This window comes from Ambystoma mexicanum, chromosome 6q (genome assembly GCF_040938575.1).
Source record: "Ambystoma mexicanum isolate Mex_15411 chromosome 6q, UKY_AmexF1_1, whole genome shotgun sequence".
NCBI lineage: Eukaryota > Metazoa > Chordata > Amphibia > Caudata > Ambystomatidae > Ambystoma > Ambystoma mexicanum.
This window is the reverse complement of record NC_090937.1, coordinates 1,848,667-1,871,646: the sequence shown is the minus strand read 5'-3', so window position 1 is coordinate 1,871,646 and position 22,980 is coordinate 1,848,667. Positions and strand designations below refer to the sequence as shown.

General features: G+C 49.8%; 1 protein-coding gene across 1 annotated transcript in view; it reads left to right on the top strand.

The window, feature by feature from the left end:
• The window catches only part of NCBP1 (nuclear cap binding protein subunit 1), a 1,187,216-nt gene that overhangs the window by 584,782 nt on the left and 579,454 nt on the right, over positions 1-22,980 (top strand). Inside the window, exon 17 of the mRNA XM_069630359.1 lies at positions 6,987-7,089. Coding sequence (XP_069486460.1) covers positions 6,987-7,089 — 103 coding nt within the window. The remainder of the gene's footprint in view (positions 1-6,986; positions 7,090-22,980) is intronic.

The following is a 22,980-nucleotide window of genomic DNA, read 5'->3' as shown; positions in this document are numbered from 1 at the left end:
CAGCACTTTAGTTTGGAGAGTACGATATCCCGGCAGACTGCAAGGAGGTGCTTGCAAAGGCCAGGGCGTTCTCAACTCTCACGTGCTACGGACACAAATGGAAGAGGTTCTGTCTGGTGCCGCGCACAGATGATTAACCCCCTATGGATTACAGCCCCGAGAGTGCTACTGTACCTGCTATCGCTGGCCAAGGCGGGGCTAGCTCATGCCTCCATCAAGATACACTTAGCAGTGATTAACTGCTACAACAGAACTCCGGGGCGATCTCTATGGTCCCATCGCCTGGTGAAGGAGTTTATGAAAGGACTGTTCCGTTCATTCCCGCCGGTGAAGGCTCCGGCCACGGCTTGGGAGCTGAACGTGGTGCTGAGCAGGCTCATGGGGCTGCTATTTGAGCCTCTGCATTCGGCCCAGTTGGAGTACTTATCGTGGAAGACAGCATTCTCCAGCATGGGGTCTGGCATGGATTCACATGCTCATGAATATTCCCCGTCGTCAGGCTGGGAATCCTCGGTAAAGAAAAAACCAGTATCAGTTTCGTTTCTGATCTGTCTTTCGTAGTAATAACCAATCACTGGTCTCTGCGTCATACTGACCACAGCCAATGACTGCCCTCTACCTAAGCACCGCCTCTGGCAGCCATCTTCAGATTTTTACCGCACGTTCATGTGTTGGGATCCTCGTGCTATTGCTCTCGAGCGTTAGTGCTATTTTTCGCGCTTTTTCACAAAAAACTTCGATTCTTTCGGTCAAAAGAGCCTCAAGCTCCACCGATCCTACATCCGATCAACGGGGACCCGTGTCGGATTCGTCTGTGCCCCTCAAGGGTGAAGATTTCGTCGAGCTACACTTCGGAGGACTCCAGAAGCTTCTCAGGCCCGGTCTCGGAGATGGCCCAGGAGAAGGGAAGCTCGACGCCCGGAAAGCTGTTCAGGGTCTGCCCTGGATGCCAGCTGCAGAACGTCTTTAAGGAGGACGAACACTCTTTCTGCCTTTACTGCCTTCATGAGGACAAGACGCACGTGGAGAAGGACTGTGCGTTTTGCGGCAACATGTCGGAACGGACCATGAAGGACCGCCATCAACGTCTCGCCAACTGGCTGGAGGGTAAGAGCCCGTCTGGCGAGAAGAAGAAGAAATCCGAGCGGTCTTCTAAGACCTTTGAGGGCGCCCCGGCGACGGGGGCCCAACATAAGGCCAAGCACCGCGAGTCCGCTGGCACCGGGAGCGCCGAACAGTCGGGCTCTACGGGCGCCAGGCAGGGCGCACCCTCCCCGGCACCATCAACCACGAGCCAACGCTCTGGGTCGGGTAAGAGGAAGGCCGAGCACCCGGCGAAGCTCCTGGAGAGGCCCCGGTCGAGCTCTAAGGCAGAGGAGGAGCGTGGCAGTGCCCCCTCCCTCAAGGATAAGGCGGTGAGCGCACCTAAGGTGGTGAAGGCCTTGATCCATCCGACCAAGCCCTCTATCGAAACGGTCGCGGCGGCCCTGGCTCAGCCTCTGGAGGCTGCACCAGTGGTGGCGACCTCAGGGCCCAGAATCTCCCTGCCTCCTCGGAGGGAGTCTTCTTTTGTGCCCATCGATAGGACCCCCGTGAAACCCTCCGTGGGGAAGAAGGGGGGGCAGGGCGTCGTCGTAGATTCGGCCTCAACCTCAGAAGAGGAGCTGATCGAGGTCTTAAGCCACGGCCTAGGCGTGGAAGAAGGCCAGCCCGTCGGAATGGACCCCGACGCAGGTGACGACGACGACATCGTCGAGGATACCGACGGGGCCCCTGCTCGCCCGTCGGATTCCCCTCTGCCAGCGCCGCAAGACAACTCGGCGGCCATTTTGTTGGCCATACAGTCCTTATGCTCCGAGATAAGGACGAGGCTACCGTTACCGACGGAGGAACCTCTCCCGTCGGGGGATCCAGAACCGGGACCTTCTGGTGTTCCCCCTACCAAGAAAAGAAGGATCCATCCACCACCTCCTTTTCAACCGTCGCGCCCCGTCCAGCCCTCCTCCCCGTCCACCCGAGGGGATGATACGGGGACTGACACGGCAGCGACGGGTACGGACGACGAGGCATACGACGAGGATATTCCGTCGTCGCCTCCCACCAGGGCTTCTCCGCCTGACGAGATCGGATCTTTCCACTCCATGATCTCCAGGGCTTCCGAGCTTTTCCAACTCTGCCCTGAGGAGAAGAAAAAGGAAGGCTTCCTTTATCAGCGGCGCGAGGCCAAGAGAAAGACGGTCCTCGCAGTGCCTCTGTTGGACGACATTTGGGATGAGGGCCTTTCCCTCCTCAAGAACCCTTCCACGACGCCAGCTAGAAGAGACCGGTACGAGAAAAAGTACCGGGTCCCGGACACGGCCCCCCTATGCCTCCGGGCGCAGCCTACCCCAGATTCCGTCGTCTCCGCGGCAGCCAGGAAGAAAGCGGGGGGGGGTGCGGCCTCCACATCGACTTCCCCGCCGGACGGCGAGGTAAAGAAATTGGATGCTATGGGACGTAGAGTCATCTCGTCGGCAGCGACGACGATTAAAGCGGCCAACGCCTTGGCTATCGTGGCCCGCTACGACAGGGAGCTCTGGTACAAGATAGCTCCCCTGCTGGATTTTCTGCCGGACGACAAGAGGGCGGAGGCCCTGGAGATCCTGCAGGAAGGTGAGGTGGCCTCGGACCACGCCATCACCGTGGCGACGGACATCGCCGACACTGGGTTCCGCCAGCTGGGCAACGGCGTTTGCCTTCGACGTCGTGGATGGCTCAAAGCTACGGACTTCCGGCAGGACGTCCAGACCAGAGTCCTGGACATGCCCTTCGACGGGAACAACCTGTTTGGGAAGACAGTGGACGATTCCCTTCAGGCCATCAAGGCGGATACTGAGACGGCCCGGGCCCTTGGAGTCCTGCAGCAACGACGGACGCCCTTTCGGAGCGGCGGAGGCAAGGGCGCCTCCAAAGGTTCCGGCGGCGGTTTCGCTTCCTACCGTCAAGCGGCCCGCTCGTCGTCGCAAGAGGCCTACAGAGGACGAGGCAAGTCTAGCGGACCCCGCCGTCGTCGCCAAGGAGGTCAAGGCGGCAAGGCCGCGTCCAAGCAGGATTGAACCGGCCGTGGGGTCGGGCCCCCACCGAAGCACCCCGGTGGGAGGCCGGCTGGCGGGCTTCGTCAGCGTGTGGGAGTCCATCTCCACCGACCGTTGGGTGCTGGACGCCCTGGCCCGGGGCCACGCGCTCGAGTTTCAAAGAAGGTGCCCGCGCGTCCCCCCCGTGGCCAGGAAAGAACTTCACGTCCCTCAACTTCTCCTGGAGGTAAAGGCGATGCTCAGAAAGGGCGCCATCGAACTCGTCCCAAAGAGGCTTCGGGGCTCCGGAGTCTACTCGAGATACTTCCTTGTGAAGAAGACGACGGGAGGATGGCGCCCCATCCTAGACCTGCGACGTCTGAACAAGTTCATCAAGGCGCAGAAGTTCCGGATGGTCACCCTCCAGCACGTCCTGGGTCAGCTGGAGGAAGGAGACTTCCTATCGTCGTTGGATTTGGAGGATGCCTACTTCCACATTCCCATCCTAAAGGGGCACCGAAAATTCCTCAGATTCGTGGTCCAAGGGCGTCATTACCAGTTCAAAGCCCTTCCCTTCGGACTACGGTCGGCACCCAGGGTATTCACCAAGTGCCTCGCACCGGTGGCGGCGCAGCTGCGCCGCGAGGGGATTCACGTCTACCCCTACCTGGACGACTGGCTCATCCGCGCCAAGACGAGGGAGCTCGCCGTGGTCCACACGGCAAGGACCGTCCAACTCCTCACGGACCTGGGATTCTCCGTGAACTACGCCAAATCCCACCTGGTGCCCACGCAAGTCGCACTGTTTCTGGGAGCGAGGCTCGACAGTGTCCCTTCTGGCCTCCCCGTCGGAGGAGAGGACCAGGACCATCTTGGGCAAGGTGCAACGGATGTTGGTGGCCGACGCGGCCAAAGTGAGGTCCATCAAGTCCCTCCTCGGGATGATGTCTTCCTGCATCTACCTCATTCCCATGTGCAGGCTCCGGATGCGCCCGTTGCAAGAATTCCTGGATGCGCGCTGGATCCAGACGGGCAGCTTCGAGGAAAGGATCAAGCTCGACGAGAGTTTCCAACGAGCGATACGGTGGTGGGGCACCCGCGCGCATCTGACGGCGGGCATGGACTTCCAGACCCCAGCCCACCAGGAGACTGTGACCACGGATGCCTCCCTGGAAGGGTGGGGAGCGCACACCGAAAATCTGCATGCAAGGGGACTCTGGCTCCCGACGGAGAAGTCCCTGCATATCAACGTCCTGGAGCTCCGTGCAGTGTTTTGGGCCCTCAGGTCCTTCCTTCCGTCCCTCAAGGGCAAGGTGGTGAGGATCTTCACCGACAACACCACCACCATGTTTTACATCAGGAAACAGGGCGGAACCAGGTCCCCAGCGCTGTCCAAGGAGGCGCAGGACCTGTGGCATTGGGCCGTCGCCCAAGGGATTTTTCTGGTGCCGTTTCATCTGGCAGGGATAAAAAAACACCATCGCCGACTCACTCAGCAGGGAGCTGCGCTCGTGCCACGAGTGGGAACTACGGCAGGATCTGGTGGATCGCCTCTTCCGACGGTGGGGCACACCCCAGATTGACCTGTTCGCGACGGCGACGAACACCAAGTGCCGGAGGTTCGCCAGCAGGTTTCCCCAGACGAGGAGCATGGGCGATGCTTTCTCGTTCCCCTGGGAGGGCCTGTTCCTCTACGCGTTCCCTCCCTTGCCTCTGCTAATCCGGCTCGTCAACCAGCTAAAGAGGTCACGGTGCAGGATGATCCTCGTCGCACCTGCGTGGCCGAGGCAGATATGGTTCCCGGACCTTCTGGACTTGTCAGCGTCCCCGCCGATCAAGCTGCCGGCGGACGCGGATCTACTCTCCAGGGAAGGAGGCGCCATCCTCCACCACGACCCGAAGTCGCTGAACTTGCAGGCCTGGCTCCTGCAGCGCTAGAGTTTGGAGGATACGACATACCGGCCGATTGCAGAGAGGTTCTTGCAAAGGCCAGGGCGTCCTCGACTCTTAAATGCTACGGACACAAATGGAAGAGGGTCTCTGTCTGGTGCCACGCACAGAAGATTAACCCTCTACAGATTACGGCTCCCCAAGTACTGCCGTACCTGCTGACGCTGGCCAAAGCTGGTCTGGCACACGCGTCCATCAAGATTCATCTTGCTGCGATCTTCCGATACACCAGAACCACGGGGCGGGCGTCCTTGTGGTCTCATCGTCTGGTGAAAGAGTTCATGAAGGGACTGTTCAGATCGTTCCCGCCGGTGAAGGCTCCGGCCCCGGCGTGGGAGCTCAACGTGGTGCTGACCAAGCTCATGGGGCCTCCGTTCGAGCCTCTGCACTCGGCCCCGTTGAAGTTTCTATCGTGGAAAACAGCTTTTCTTGTGGCCATCACCTCCGCACGACGAGTGGGAGAGATCCAGGCCCTTTCCTGCAAGGCCCCGTACTTGACTTTCCACGACACGAGGGTAGTGCTCAGGACGTACCCCTCCTTCATGCCCAAGGTACCGTCGGACTTCCATCTCAACGAACCCTTGGTGTTACCTGTGTTCTTCCCGTCGCCTTCGTCGCCGGCTGAGAGGACTTTGCACTCGCTGGATGTAGCTAGAGCGCTGAAGTTCTACGTGGACCGCACGAAGGGTTTTCGGAAGACGTCACAACTCTTTGTGAACTTTGGACCTGTCAATCAGGGGAAGGCTCTCTCGAAGGCTTCCATCTCCAGATGGCTCTCCGGCTGTATCCTGTGCTGTCACCGGTTGGCAAACCGACCGCTGCCTGGCCGTCCGAGAGCCCATTCCACCAGAGCGATCGCAGCTACCACGGCGTTCCTATCTGGTGTGCCCCTGCTGGACATATGCAGGGCTGCTACGTGGAGGTCGACGCACACCTTCACGAAATTCTACTGCGTCGACCGGGATTCCAGGGAGGAGTCCAGGGTCGGCCAAGCAATGCTGCGCAACCTGTTCGCCTGAGGTGAGCCTGGTGAGGAGGTAAGATGCTTAATGTTGAGTTGATGTGATGCTTAATGTTGAGCCTTTGCCACCTCCCGTGGTTGTGCATGTGTGTACTGCTATGTATTCTTGTATTCATGAGCATGTGAATCCATGCCAGACCCCTGCTGGAGAAGGAACAAGTTACTTAACTGTAACCGTTGTTCTCCAGCATGGGTCTAGCATGGATTCACATGCAAACCCTCCCTCCTTCCCCTCTGCGGCTCTTCACTTGCTCCTACTGCCACTTTACGTGCTACCAAATCTGAGGATGGCTGCCAGGGGAGGGGCTTAGGGAGAGGGCGGTCATTGGCTGGGGGCAGTATGACCCAGAGACCAGTGATTGGTTACTACTAAGAAAGACAGATCAGAAACGAAACTGAATTTTTCTTTACCGAGGATTCTCAGCCTGACTGGGAATATTCATGAGCATGTGAATCCATGCCAGACCCATGCTGGAGAACAGTTACAGGTAAGTAACTTGTGCCTTCTCTAGCATGGGTCTGGCATGAATTCACATGCAAACCCTCCGGCTTGGCCCTCTGCGGCTCTTCTCTTGGTCCTACTGCCACTTTACGTGCTACCAAATCTGAGGATGGCTGCCAGAGGAGGGGCTTAGGTAGAGGGCAGTCATTGACTGGGGGGGGGGGGGGCAGTATGACCCCGAGCTCAGTTATTGGTTGTTAGGAGAAAGACAGTTAAGACATGAAACTGATTTTTTTTTTTTACTGAGGATTCCCAGCCTGGCGAGGAATATTCATGAGCATGTGAATCCATGCAAGACCCATGCTGGAGAACAACAGTTACAGGTAAGTAACTTGTTCCTATTATGCAATTTTCCTCATAAATTCATGTTTTGTTTAGTTTTGCCTTTGAATTTGCCACATATTAAGTATTCACATGGAATGTTTAAGGATTTGTTTTTGTTTTATACAATGCATTTCAGATGAGGGGGCTAGCTTCAACCCATTAAAAATAGAAGTGTTTGTCCAGACCCTTCTACATTTGGCAGCAAAGTCATTTAGCCACTCGTTCAGTGCTTTGGCAAAGTAAGTACATTGTTTTCAGTTTGCATAGTTTTGTCTGACAATTTTTGATGAATCCTTTTGTAGCTTAACACGTGCTTGATTAAATCAGACAATGAATTCTCAAAGTATGTTTAATTTGTAAAGTTTCCAGTAATCTATTGAAATGTTGGCTACAAATTAAAATTGGCAGTAGTTCAGATGCCCCTCAATTCAAAATGTAACTTTTTTCCTGAAATGCTTCAAAACATTGCTGCTGAAATATTTATTCTGCAACAAGAGGTGATTTGGTAAAATTATATTTCTCAAGCATGGGGTCTGGCATGGATTCACATGCTCATGAATATTCCCTGTCAGGCTGGGAATCCTTGGTAAAAGAAAAAAGTTTCACTTTCACTTATAAACTGTGTACCCCAGCCAATAACTGCCCTCTCCCTAAGCATCTCCTCTGGCAGCCATCTTCAGATTTTTACCGCACGTTTTGTTTTATTTGCTTATATAGCACGCTAAACCCTGGGGCAGCTAAGCGCTTGACTTGTGTAGCTGGTTACTTTCATGGTATAAATAAGATAAAGGCATATAGGAAATTACAAGAATAATACAGGAGTATAGGGCGTTAGTGTGCAGCTGGGAGGAGTTTACATAGCTGTGCAGTAATATAGGTATTTACATTAATATACATGAATTTACATGTTGGATGCAGAGTTCTAGCGGACGTTTACCAAGAAAACAATCTGTTTTCCAGTAAGTGCCTTAGGAGAGAGATGTGTTTGCAAAGTGCCAGATTTTGACTTTGAAGCGGAACATTGGGAATAAGTGTTCATCTCTTAAGGCTGGGGGCAAGGAGTTCCAGGTTTCAGCTGCTAGGACCGGGAAGCTGGTTCCGCCTGATCTTTGGGGTCTGTATTTGGGGATGTTCAGGCAGTGGGCATAGTCTGTTCTAGTGGGTCTGGAGGTAGTCTTGGCGCACAATTTGTTGGCCAGGTATTTCGAGGCATTTGTGGGTGATGATGAGAGTTCGGAAAGTGAGTCTGTCCTCCTATAGGAAGCCATTTAGCAGTGTAGCTTGGGATATGTGGTCAAAGCATGGTATGTTGAGGGCAGCTCTGAGAGCATTATCTTGTATGATTTGTAGCTTGTGGATGTTTTGCTTACTGGTACCTAGATAGAGGGAGTTACAGTAGTCCAGTTTAGATAATATCAGAGCTCTTCCTAGTGTGATACAGCTTTGTGTCGATAAGAAAGGTCTGCAGGCCGTTATTAACTTAGAGGTATAGGTCAAGGAGGAGGCTGTGGCATTAACCTGTTTTGAATGTGACGGTGGAGTCTAGGTAGACCCCTAATGTTTTGGCTATTTGGAGACATTGATGATTCCATCTATATTAAATTAGTTGTATTGAGGGTCAAGTTTGAGTCGTTGTTTGGAGCCATTGAGGAGCTCGGTTTTGTCATAGTTTAGACAAAGCCTGTGCTTGGCCATCCAGTCTTGAATTTTATTATAGATTTCATTGAGGCAGGAGTCGTTCTTGTACGAGCCTGAGAACGTGATGAGAATTTGGGTATAGTCCGTATAGTTGGTATATGGGACTTTCATGTCATCAAGGAGGTCAAATAGCATCTTGGAGAAGATGTTATAATAAGGTGGGGCGATACGCAGGATCCTTGGGGGACTCTACATGAAATGGGCGATGGGTTTGCTGAGGCAGTGTCTGAGAAGACCCTCATAGACCTTTTGGCTAGGAAGGATTGGATCCATTTGGTTGCGTTGGGTGAGAAGGTGGCTGAGGATGTATGGTGTGAAGATGGGAAGCTGTGCTCGACTAGGTTGAAGGACGCTGGGAGATCAAGGAGAAGGAGGGCCTTTGTCTTTAACCTCATCAATCTGTATCTTCAGATCTAGAAGGGCAGCCTGGGTGCCATGTCTGGGTCTGAAGCCTAACTGACGAAGGCCTAGGTGGTAGCGAGTTTCGAGGTGATTATGAATTTGAACGTAAGCAGCTTTATCGAGAATTTTTAGCAAGAATGGGACAGTGGTGATAGGGTGGCAATTTGTGGGGATGTTCGGGTCTAAGGTTTTTTTTTTTAATTAGAGATTTAACCCAGGCATCTTTGAGATTTTTGGGTACGGAGCAGGATGCAAAGGAGGCGTTAATGAGAGTTGTGACTAATGGGGCGAAGTCTTAAGCTCCTTCTTTAATGATGAAGTCGGGACAGATGTCCCCTTGACATTTTGATGGTTTTAGTTCAGCAATTATAGCTTCTACTCTAGTAGTAGTGGCACGGGAGAACTTGAATAGTTCTGTATTGTCAGGACAGGGTTTATGGGTTTGGTTAGTTAGTTGTGCGTTTCTTAGCAAGGAGAGTTCTTTTGGTTTCAATTTTGGTCTGGAGTAGGGGTATTTTGTCTAGTAGTGCCTTCTGAATGTTTGCACTCCAGGAAGTATCCTTGACACATGTGGCTTGAGGTGGTATGGGAGATTAGATTTCCCTGAGGATGGTGAAGAGTTTTTACATTGGAGTTGGCATTTTATATTCTACTGTTGAATGTATCGCTTTTTGTTTTGAAGATGGCTTTTTTGTAGGCGGCAGCGGCTGTCTTGAAGAGAGCCTTATTTTGAGGAGATGTTTTTTTTGCCAGTTGGCTTCTGATGCACTTTTAGTTTTACTTAAGGCTTTTAGTTCTGGGGTGAACCATTTGTTTAGGTGACTGGGTTGTATCGCTTTCCTGCTTTTTAGTGGGGCTATGTGGTCTATTGCTTTAAGAAGATTCTTGTTGAAGGTGTCAACTGGGTTTCTGGGACTGGTTTAGTTTAGGGGGATGGGTTGATGATGGGCTGTATGAGTCGGTGGAGAGCCTCTAGAGTGATAGACGTGGTGTTCCTGGTGGAAACCGGTGGGGCTTGTGCAGTTGCTGGAGGGGCGTGATGGGAAGATTCTAGCTCGAAGTGGAGGATGTGGTGGTCTAACCAGGCACATAGTGTGTTTGATAGTATATTCAGGTTGCAGTTTAGGTTGGCTACCCAGTCGAGGGTTCTGCCTTTGCAGTGGGTAGATTCAGAAATGTTTTGTGTGTAGCCTAGTCCGATGAGGGATTATTCTACGGTTGAAGGCATTCAAGTCTTGGGGGTGTTTGTATCCAAGGTTTAGATCTCCTAGTTGTAGGATTTTCAATGTATGTTCAGTGTTGCGAGACAGTAATTTGGAGATGTCTTCAAAAGTTGATATTGGGCCTGGGGGGGGAGGGTTCTGTATATCAGGTGTAGAAGTATTGTGCTTTGGGCAGAGAGGGCGAGTTTGACGGACATGAGTTCTCCTAAAGGGAACGGTAGGGAAGTAAATTCTCGAAGGCAGAGGTGGCCTTTGGTGGTGATGGCAATTCCTCCTCCTTTGCTCGTTGTCTGTTTTTAGAGGTGGGTTGCTGAGTGAAGTGTTGGTGTTGAAATGGTGAAGATGGAGTGTGCGGTATCATAGGAGGGAGTTTCTAAGAGTCGGGTTGCACGGTGTGGGTGTGCGGTTGCAGGCGGCGAGGTTGGGTGCCGTTGAGTGGATGAGCGGTGTGGTGGAATTGGGTAGGAAGACTGTAGGGGGCTGCATTTTTGCCTTTTGGTAATGTAATGAGAATAAGGAAGTATATGGCCATAGTGAGAGTAATAACTTGGGGAAATGCCATGGATACTCTGGGTTGAGGTGACCCATGTGATGGTTTGCTGATGCTGCTCATCTTTTGTCCACCTATTTAGGTATTTATTTATATTGCGCACCTAACCCCTAAAGAGGTAGCAAGGCGCAGAGGCAACAAGAGGATTGCAAGTTTTAGTTACATACAGTGGAATGCAGTCCAGCCGTGGTTACAGTGCTGGACACGTCAAAAAGAAACCATGCATGCCGATGAGGCATAGGTTACAGAAGTGTACAATATAAGCAGTACTATATACAATACATCGGTTGTCTCTTGAAAAGGCATCTACACTGAGCAGTTGACAACCTAAATGTACTTATTTACAATCATAGTGGTGGAGCATCAGGGCAGCAAGAGAGCATGAGGTAGTTATGTGTCGTGAATCTTGAGCCAATGGATGGTCTTAGTTCTGAATAGGCGGTAGGGGAGGTCCTCCCTGCAAGGCGGTGGAAGGGAGTTCCAGTATTGTGCTGCTTTAACAGGAAAGCTGTTCCCACCCGACATAGACCGTTTAAACCTGGGCACCAGGAGGAGATTGGAGTTGGTCATTCTAGAGGGGCGAGAGGAAGTAGGTCTGGTGAATCTAGTGATGAGGTATTGAGGGGCTGCTTGGTGGAGGCATTTGTGGGTCGGGGAAACCAATTTGAGGAATATTTTGTCTTTGGTAGAAAGCCAGTTGACAGACCTTCTAGAATCAGAGACGCTGGCTTTCTTAGAGATACTGAGGGCCGCTCTTAGGGCGTTTTTTTGAAGGATCTGAATTTTGTTCGTAATATATTTGTTGCATCCTACATAAAGTGCGTTGCAATAGTCCAACTTGGACAAGATCAGAGCCCTGGCTAGGGTGATACAGTTAGACGGAGAGAGAAAAGGTTTGGCTGCTCTGATGAGTTTGCATGTATAAGGTGTGGCGGATGCCATAGCCATAACTTGTTTTTTAAAGGTGAGAGTGGAATCTAGGTAGAAGCCAAGGGTTTTGACCTCCTTGGCTACCGTGATCTTATTGTCAATTACGAAGGAGGAGTAGTTTTGGTCTAGTTAACGTTATGTGAGGACCCTAGAATGAAGAGTTCTGTTTGTCATCATTCAGGCAGACACTGTGTGAGGCCATCCATGCCTGGATGATGAGGTACACTTTGTTAATGAATGCCAAATCTTTGTCATAATCCGCCGTCAACGGGATGAGGATCTGGGAATCATTGGCATAATTAGTTTAGGTGATACCCAGACCATCTAGATCATCAAAAAGGGGCTTTGTGAAGATGTTGTACAGGGTCGGGGGGACGCAAGATCCCTGAGGCACGCCACAGGTGATGGGTGTTGGGTCGGCTGCTGCTATTGGGGAAAAGACTCTCATTGTGCGGTTATTTAGAAAGGATTGGATCCAGTTAGTTGCCTCTTGAGAGAAGTGGGCGGCTTTTTGAAGGTGGTCGCATAGGATCTTGTGGTCGACCAGGTCGAAGGCAGCCGAGAGATCAAGAAGTAGCAATAGTGCCACCTTACCCTGATCTCTCAGCTCATCTATCTGTGCTTTAAGATCTATGAGTGCGGTTTCGGTGCCGTGTTGAGCCCTGAAGCCCGATTGTCTGACTCCTAAGAGATGGAAGTGCTCAAGGTAATGTTGGATTTGTTGGTATGCTATTTTGTCGAGGATTTTAAGAAGGAATGGTACTGTAGTGATGGGGCGGTAATTAGTGGGAGTAGAGGGGTCTAGATTTGGTTTTTTGAGCAGGGGGCGGACCCATGATTGTTTCAGATTGTTAGGTACGCTGCCTGATGTGAATGACGCATTTATTAGTTTGGTAATAAATGGTGCGAGATCACGAGCCGCATCTTTTATCAATTGTGCAGGGCATAGGTCTCCATGGTAGTTCGAAGGTTTGAGGGTGAGAATGACCTTTTCTACCTCTTTGGTGGATACAATGTGGAAGTTAAAATGGGGAATGTGCACAGGGGGTGTGTCTGAGTTGGGTGTGTCTTTTTAGGGGTGGGGATACTGGGTTTGGTGGAAGAGAGAAGAATCTTTTTTAATGTTTATCTTTGACTTGAGAGCTGAGATTTTGTTAGCTAAGGCATTTTGTATACCCGTGCACCAGTTTTTATCCTTGAGTCACGAGTCGGGAGCTTGGATGGGAGATTGAACCTCTTTTAGTATTGTAAAGAGCTCTCTGGTGTTAGATTTGGCTTCAGAGATTCGAGTGCTGTAGGACGTTTGTTTGGCCAGGATGATTTCTTTTTTATCATGAGAGGCTAGTCTACTCAAGTTTTTCTTATTTTGTTCTGAGGGGAGTGATCTCCACATTTTTTCACAGCGTTGTTTTTCCTGTCTGAGGGCTTTAAGATGAGGAGAAAACCAGGCGTTGATGTGTTTTCTAGGTTTGTTCTTTAACTTCAGTGGGGCTATGGCATCAAGAGATGAGAGCATGACTCTATTATATGTCTAACATCATTAAGGGATCTGTGTGGTCCGGAATGGCATTCAAGGTCGGTGCGATTAATAGGATCAAATTTTCAGGGGTGATGTTTTTGATTCTAGTCTGAACAGCTGGAGCTATACTGTCAATTTGCACTGGTGTTGCTTCTAGGGTGAACGAGATCAGGTAATGGTCTGTCCAGGGCTGTGGAAGTATAGAAGAGATCAGGACTGGGCAATTGTGCACAGATAGCCAGTCCAGAGTTCTACCTTTTGGTATGAGTGGGCTCTGTGATCTTCTGGGTAAAGCCCAGTTCCTCTAAGGTATTAATTATTGTGGCGTTAGCATCTGCGGGGTCGCTAAAACCAAGATTAAAGTCTCCTAATACGATACTTTGTGAGGAGTTCCTGAGTTTATTTGATAGGATATTTGTGAGGACTTCTTCAAATGACCCTAAGGGGGCCAGGTGGTCGGTAAATAAGGTGAATGGAGATGGATTTTGTATTAGATAAGGTTAACTTTGCAGCTATGGATTCACAAGATCCTATGTTGGCTGGTGACTCAATGGTCAGAGGGAATTTAGTTTTAGCTATAATGGCAAGACCTCCGCCTCGAGAGGCGGTACGATCGAGTCTTAGAGTATAGTCATCTGGTATGGCTAACATAATTGCGGGGCCTGCTGTTGGATGTAGCCAAGATTCAGTAACGGCTACGAAGAGCAAGTCTTCATTGTAGAGTAGGTCGGCAATGTCTGTAGCGTGGGCTACCATGGAGCAGGCGTTTATCAGTGCTCCCTTGGTCTCAGGTTGTACTGGTTTTAAGAGTGATAGTGAGGATTTATGCATGTCTTTCTGGGTGTGGATAGGTTCACGATAGTCTACTGTTTAGTTGAAGAGGGTGCTGGGAAAGGCTGTGGGGGCTAGTAATAGCCTTGCTGTGGGATGATTTCGCTAAAGGGTCATAAAGCCTTGAGAGCCTGGCACGTAGTTTGAGGTTCCTCTGGAGGACAGTGCAGGGTGCACAGATCATATCAGTTGGTTTGTGAAAATTAGGTGGGGACTCGTGTGTAAGTGAGTTTGGTACCATGGTCGGGTATTGGATATTCATAGTATAAAGAAGTGATCTAAGTAGCACAGTATAGAGCGTATGGAGATACATTGTGTACGTGGGTAGGATAGGTGCAGGGTGGTTGTTGGCAGTTAGAATATAATCGTGAAGCACCTGGGTATGAAAAAGCAGCAGTATGAATGCCGGGGCGTAGCACCCCACAGATGGGCTAAATGCAATTCTGGGCGCACGGCACCTCTAGGCTATTCAATGCTGAATATAGATAGGCTAATGTAGTTATGGGCAGAGGGCACATCAGGGTAGCACATAGATTATAGAGTAATGTAGTCCATGCGAAGTTAAGGTCATAGGGGCTCAAATGTTGAAATGCCTAGTAAACACGTTAAATGCAGATGCTAAAAGCAATACATTCCAGAGGGGCTCAGTGCCTAATAAACACGTTAAGTGCAGATGCTGAAGGCAATACATGCCAGAGGGGCTCATTTGTCTAAATACAAAAATGAGGTGCACCTATCCACCAGGCACAGTCTTCCCAGGTTCCCTCGCCTTCCTTGCCAGTCCGTACCAATATCTGATAGTCTTGAAGCGTGTCATCTTCAAATATGCCTTTCCTGGATCGCTAGAAACATTACAGGCTCAGGATGGAAGTTCCTGGGAACTGAACCTCAATCTGACCCATGCAAAGAAACTATTTACTACGGGTGTTCTTTGTGCAACTGGAGCTGTTTTCACTGACATTTGGGCTCTGGGGGTGTGAGATTATTCGCGAAACCCTCTGGTCCAGGATAAAAATACTTTGCAGCCGAGTGGTCGACCTCCTGTGTACTACTTTGGGGTGTTCTCTAGCCTTCCCTTGGATTGTTCACTGCGAAATCCACAACTGTGGAGTTTATCTAGCGACTCCATTACTTCCAATGGAACTTTATACCTGCTCTGGAATTTACTCTAAGGTACTTGCCTCACCCTAAACATTCACCTTTAACTGGGATTTCTCGACCAAGTCTTATAATTTTGGTCCTTGTGTATACATTTTATTAAAATTTTTAATTCCTCAATTGGACTGTATTTTTAACATTCTGACTAACCTTGTTAGCATTCAAATTAATTTTCCTGAAATGTATTACGGTGGATTTCCAGAATCCGCACTCTAGGTGGATTTTGGTAGACCTCCCTATTATGAACAGTGGGACACTGGGGACAAGCCAAACCCAATGAAGGTAAGGTAGCAGAATGGCAAATCTTAGTCTAACGAGGGCTGTTAGTGGTCTAGGGCTAAAAAGTCCACACAACACCAATAACTCAAGTTAGACCGGTAAGTACAAACATATACAAGGATTTATTAAGCCTTTAAAATACACACTAAGCAAGTAAAACCTCTAGTCAAATATTGTCACATGCTTACTGTAAAGCAGCTCAATACAGTCACCCTTAGGAGAACTAAGAAATTATGTACTTAAATAATCGGTGAGTAACAGGTAAGTACTTATGTATGGAATTCAGTAAATACACTTAGAATACCTACAGAATAGTTTCCCTAACCCTTTAATGAGTTCAACATGAAAATAGTTTGGTGGCCGTGTCCCCTAAAGTCATCATTTCCAAAGTTATACTTCACAGGTAGGTTTATGAAGAGATTTAGATGATACCGTTGGTAATGATCAAAAAGGTAAGTACGTACAGCTAAACAACCTAACTCCAACCCTATCGCTAGTCTAGGCCTAGGAAGGAATGCTTGACCAGGCCTTCACTGACCAAAGTCCAGAGTAAAGTTGGGGTGGTCAGGAAGGGTCCCCACGAGCAACAGGGGTTTGTTATGCGTGCCATATTGATGAGCGGTGCGGTGAACTAAGCACGATGTTCAACTTCATATGTATCCAGTGTAGTTAATTATAGATGGGGATATGTTACTCTAGTTAACTTTTGTTTAGGACTTATACATTAGCTTACACACACGCTGAAATAACATCTTAAAACCAACAAATGAAGCTAACACAATTCACACCTGGGGTGCTCTGAAGTATGTGGAAACTGCGAGACGGGAAAGGTTTTTAGTAGAGAACCCACTGTGAAGGAAATATGACTGTTATTAAACCTGGATGCACACTGATCAAAGTTTGTAGGGAATTGTGAATCTAAATGTAGTGGACTTTTTACAAATGGATTGAAACAAGGCAGCCAGGGCTGTTTGCAAAGTGAAATTTGACTTTTGGAAAACTAATTCTTTGGGATTTCAGAGGCCAGAGGATGGGGTTAATAAGCAACTTCAACCTTTGCGTTCAACTTGGCTGAGGGAGCCGGCCATGGGGTTTATGGTCTGATAAGTATCGCATACTGCAGATGTAATCTCCTGAATGCTTGTGAGTATGACAGAGGGATTTCAGTTTTTCTGGCCAGTAGTAAAACGTGGGGTGAGTCAATGCCCAAATCTAAAGTAATTGAAACCCAGGTGTTTCATTTGTATTTTCAGATGTGCTGTGTGCGATCGAATGGCAATTTAGATTAGAATGTTCCTATGGAACCAGTGACCTGGGGAATGAGTTATCGCTAATTCAAAGAGAACTTGTTTTCCCAGCCTCCTTCATATCGCTTGAAATATTTACGCGAACCATGTGCAATTAAAAGTTGAGGTTAAAAGGGCTTAGGCCAGGGATTGCTATTAATGAATTAAGTTTTCATACAAATGTTTAACAATGTCATGAACTACCATGGACCAATCCTAGAAGGTGTTCTACATATGAGCTCAACATAGCTCAGATAATGGCTACCAATAAGAGTGTAGGACTTGGAGAAAGATTTGATTTATTTTGAAGGTTTTTGTCCAATGGTAGCTTGTCAACTGATGTTGTTTGATTTGTTGAGACTTGTGTTAGTTTGGTTCTACAGCACATCTAAATGCTCCACTGATAATTGTACAATAAACTTGCGTTATGTACAAAACATACTCTATCCTCAGGTGGCGGGCCCGCTTGGGTTAAGGAGATTAAGGGGCCCGCCCCTACTTTAGGACTGGAATTTACACCCATGTACCCCTATGTGGTACAGGCGGAGCAAGTGATGCTGGAAATGCTTTGGAGGGGCAGGGGCTCCTTGTCCCACTACTTCCTGTATGTTTTTTGGTATGTGAAGGTACAGTGAGCAAAAAGCAATGGCTGCGAACTCTCAATGTGGTGAATAACCACTGAACAGGTTATCATGCCTTGTTCTTTCGAGAGAGGGGCGCCTGCTACCTCTTTTTGTATTTTTGAAAGGAACTTGGGGTTGGTCACCCTAGGTTACCTGGGGGCAACCAGACATGGACTCCCTGCTCACTGTGCTTAGAGAGGCTCAGCTTCACCTCACTGATGATGCCCAACAAGGCTGAAACACGTGTATGGGGTTGCTGATGGTACTCTTGTTCAGAGAGGAATTGCCATAGCATTTAGATGCTGGACTGCCCTTGTGGGCGGGACAAAGACTGGATATTTCCAATCTGTGAAGGTACAGTGAGCAAAAAGCAATGGCTGCGAACTCTCAATGTGGTGAATAACCACTGAACAGGTTATCATGCCTTGTTCTTTCGAGAGGGGCACCTGCTACCTTTTTTTGTATGTTTTTTGGTATGGTTTCTGCCACAGGAGTCTAGTCTGGACCCTGGCAGTGCAACTCTTCATTTTATTTTAGTGTTGGTGAACAAGGCCCCTGAAATACCTCTATGGCACTCATGGTTTGGGGTACACCTTGGTACCCCTAGTGTGTTTGTGGGCCACCTGTTAACACAGAGCAGGGTATTGACTGGTGGCAGCTACATGGTAACTTTTCAGCGGCTCTGGGTCTCGCTCATTCTGAGACACCCAGACCCTGTTCTAGGAATCCATGGATTCTTCAACAGGTGCCATGTCATTTCATCGCGGGATGTTTTTTCGTGGAGTTTTTTTACTGCAATTTTTTTAATGAAAAAACCCATCAAATTTTTTTTCATTATTTGTGGGGGTCTCCACCCAAACCCCCCCATTTTCTAATTTTTTTATAAATTCGATGCGTTTTTTTGAGAAACATTCACGGTAAAAAAACATTGCGAAAAAACATCCCACGATGAAAGGACGTCGTACACTTCAACAAAGTTTAAGATGGCCACAAAGCCTCATGGCTTCCTGTCTTTCCCTTTCTGTTTCTCAAATTCCCGATAAGACCTGGCTCGGTCTCCCTTCCTCTGATTGGAAGTTGGGTGGAAGGATCATATATGGCTCTGGGGCTGCCCCTGATAGACTGGTAGGAGCTTTCCCAGGGACTGTTTGTTTTGGGTACACTTTAGGAGTGGCACCCGACTGAATGGAAGGGGGAATCCATTCACATTGTTTTCGTCAATTACCCCGATGATCCAGTCGACCCCGTTTACATGGGAGCCAACGGCGTCTACTTTTCCGACGACCAGGCAGATTTTATTGGCCCTAGCTCAGGGCCTACTTGATGCCAGTCGTCTGGATACTTCCGCAGACCTTTAGTTAAAACAAATCCAGGCCGATACCCATGCTAATATCAAGTTCAGGGATCTGGTTCACAGGGTTGACACCCTTGGGTTGAAGGTGTCCATCACACCTCTTCAGGGCTATGAGCTCACTGACGTTTTGGGCGAGGATCCCACAGTTGAGCACAACGTGCCATTCAACCCAGCCATTTTGGATGCTTTAGCCTCCTTATGGCAGCACCCTTGTACTATTCCCCCCAGTGAATGCCAATTTCCGAATGGATTGTGTCCTCCAACATATTCCTAATCTTCGACATGTAACGCCCAGCTTCGGCTGCTTGGGAAAAAAAATCTGCGGAGGGTGCCCTGCGTCGATGGCGTTGAGTCAATGTCCCTCTAAGGCCTCCGTCGAGGGTGATGTCATCCGATGTTATAAGTAGCGCCCATTGGCCTCAGTTCCGTTTTTCCACAAACTGGTTTGCTTTGTGAAACTCGGCGCGCCTCTTTACTTCTAAAGTAATGTTATTTCAAATTTCTTTAAGGTGGTCTTCTTCCACCCCCGACGACTCCTCGTTCCGGGTTCAAAAAAATGTAAGGAGTGCGGGCCCAAAATGTACATCACGGATCCGCATCGCGTCTGTCTGTGGTGCCTGGGTGAGGGCCACAAGATGGATACTTGTTCAAAATGTTAATCTATGACTGGGAAGGCCTTGCGGGACCGAAAGGAGAAATTGCTGGTAGGCAAGCTATCTAAGACCGGTAAATCCTGACCAGCTGGGGCTTCGACCGACGACTCGAGGGGTGACTCTTTGTTGGAAGAAGTCCAAGCGCACACGGTCCTGTAGTGGATCCCACCAGCCTTCTTCGAAGCAGAGGCACCACTGGTCGCCTTCCTAGTCGTCTTGGTCAGGCGGTACCCCTGAGAGAGTGACATGTCCGTCCAAGTCATCGACTCCGCCGGAGTGGCAAGCTTTCAGGATGGACATGCTTAAGATCTTTGTGTCAGGACCATGCTCTGCCTGCGCCTTCTGAGGAAGCTGGCAAGGAGCAGTATCGACCCGATACTTGGGCGCCCTCGAGCCTGGTACTCTGCGTGATCCCCATTGAGAGCCCTTGAGGCCTCGAGACAAGGATCTAAGAAGCACTCGAAGCAGAGTGAAAGGTCATGATCTCTGACTTTGTCGAGGCCTTCGAAGCCATCGACAACCATTGTTGGTGCCGGTTGCATGTTCGACGCCGGTCAGGCCATCGGTGCCGTTGTCGAAGCAGTCGATGCCAGTGGTGCCTGCTTTACCGGACCCTGTTGACCCTCCTAGAAAGGTTTTGGCTCAATCTGAGTGGATGCTTTAAACTCTTTCAAAGCCTCTTGGCTCTTTGTCCCTCTTACTAAAAAGGATTTTTTTTTTAGGAACCTTGCTTCGATTTTTGAGGAGTAACGTTCTGAGGAGGAGGAAGAGGTCCCCTTTGGGCTCCAGTATGGGACATCTAATGTGCCTAAGTGCCTCATTTCAGAGGACAGCAGGATGCAAGACCTGTGCGAAACCTTGCATAACGCAAGTGGGATTGATATGTCTCACAAGTTGGAGTTTGGCAGGCCTGAAACTGGGGAACATGCCAACTCTTCATATCAGCGCCTTATGTCTAAGGTGGTGGAGTACTTGGGCTGGTCCAGACCTTCTGCCCCTTATTATCAGGATGATCTTACTGATATTTTGGACCGGGGTCCGCCTACGGATTGTGTTACCGTTCCATGTGGCTCTTCAGAAATTGGGAGACCCCGGAGTCTCGTCCGGCTGTGGACAAATCTTTGACAAGAAAATACTGCCCCTCCAGTAGAGACTATCTGTTGCAACACCCCACTCCCGAGAGTTTGGTGGTCCAGACAGCTACGGCTACCTCTAAGCGGGCTGCGTACCATACCATCGCTCCTGATGGGGACGATAAGCCTGTAGATGGATGGACGCGAAATGTATTTTCGGCAGGGAGTATGGTGGTAAAATCAGCCAACTCCACCTGTGCACTTGCTACATTTTCCTACACTCTGTGGGAGTGCATCTCCATGGCGGCGGAGCATATTCCAGAAGGGGATGAGAGGGACGGCTTCCTGGCTATTAAGGACGGCAAGGAGGCCATGTATGAGTCCCTCCAGTCTGGATTGGATTCTGTGGATAGTATCAGCAGATCCATGGCCACAAGCACCATGATATGTGGAAGTGCGTGGTTGCGGAAGTTGGTTTTTGCACCCGATGTGCAGGCTAGTCTTCTCAACATTCCATTTGCTGGGTCTCACCTTTTGTCAGCAAGCCTGACTAGAGCCTTCAGGAGCTGCAGACATCTAAGGTGACCGCAACATCTTTAGGTGCTGCCGTTAGGCAGCCTCAGCTTTTTCGTGCTAGTGGACAACCATGGAGGGGTAGATCCTTTTCTTTATTACTCCTCATTTGGAAAGGCGAGAGGAATGGCCAGTCAAAGGGGCCAACGTAAGTTCCTTACTGGTGGACGAGGTAGAGGTGTCAAGTCGGCTCCAGCAGCAGCCTCTGTACCATTGGCCTCTGCAACAGCCGCTTCAAAACCGCTCTGAAGGCTTCAGTCACAGTTCACTAGTGGAGGGCAGGCTGTCTCAGCATCTCGAAGTGAGCCATTACTTCAGAAGAGTGGGCTCTGGAAACAATGGACCACGGCTACTGCCTTCCCTTTTATAAAGAAGCCTTGGGTGAATCCACCAGGGAATCACTCTTTGAGGGTTCCGGATCCGCTACTTGTGCAGGAAATTGTAACCCTGCTAGAGAGGGGCACTATGGAACTAGTGGCTGTGGCAGAGAGGAACAAGGGTTGGTATTCCCCATATTTTTTGATTCCCAAAAAGGACAGGGGACTGAGACCCATCTCGGACTTGAGCTCCTTGAACAAGTTCCTCTGGAAAGACTAATTCAAGATGGTCATTCTTTCGCAGATCCTTCATGCCCTCCAACTTCAGGATTGGTTGGTGTCATTGGACTTCAGGATGCTTAGTTTCATGTGCCAATCCATCTCATGCACAGAAAATACCGGAGGTACACAGTTAGCGGCTCGCACTATCAATTTCGAGTACTGCCATTCGGGTTGCAATCCGCACAAGGGTTTTTACCAAGCTGATGGAGGTGGCAATGCATCTCGAAAGATGGGGGGGGGTTTCACGCCTACCCTTACCTGGCCGACAGACTGATCAGGGCACGTTCTCCCGAATAAGCCCTAGATCATCTCAACATTACCTGCCACTCGCTTCACAGACTGGGCTTCTCTTCCTAACAGTTTCAGTACATCGGGGATGTTCTAGACACTTCCTTGAGAAAGTGCTTGCCACCCAAGGTGAGGGCTCGCAAAATTTTCCAGCCAAAATTACAAAATGCCCGGGATCTTCCGGCCTTCGAGTTCTTGAGGTTGCTAGGCCTCATGGCATCTGGCATTTTCCTAGTGCCAGAGGCTTGTTTACGGATGAGATCCCTTCACTGGTCTCTCCAGTCACAATGGTCCCACTTCTCGGGACGGATGTCGGACCGCCTCCAAATTCCGATCAGTGTCTCCCAGGATCTGCTGTGGTGGGCCTGCGAGGACAATGTTCTTAAGGGCGAGCACTGTTGGCACCATGGCCGGAGATCACTGTAGTGACGGACACCCCATTCACGGGGTGGGGAGCTCATGCCAACGATTTTACTGTCAGTGGTCGTTGGTCTCCATCAGAGTCCAAACTACGCATCAATCTTTTGAAGCTGAGGGCAATTGGATTAGCGCTGATGGCCTTTCTGCTCTCTGTGAGGGGAAAGAATGTCCTGATAATGACGGACGATAGTGGCCATTCACTACCCCAACAAGAGGGGAGGCGTATGGTCACTACCACTGTGCAGAGAGGCAATGCAGCTCTGGTACTGGGCTCTCCAAGAAGGAATCTCCCTGTCGATGGTTCACATGGCCAGGGAGGAGAACACAGTGGTGTATGCTCTGAGCAGGCAGAGCAGAGTCTCCCACGAGTGGGGAACTAGCTCAGGAAGTTCTTCACGAGATCTTCGCCCTTTGGGGAACCCCTCAAGTGGATCGGTTTGCATCCGGGGTCAACTGTAAGTGCGAGCTGTACTGCTGAAGGGAATTTCCTCAGAGGAGCTCTAGGAGACTCGTTTGTGGTGGTTTGGGAATTCCCGCTACTGTACGTGTTTCCTCCAGTCCCCGTCATTCCTCAAGTAATCGGGAGGTTGAGGAGGTTCGGGAAACGCACAATCCTTATTGCCCCGGATTGGACCAGGACGTTTTACCGGACCTTCTGGATTTGTCAATCT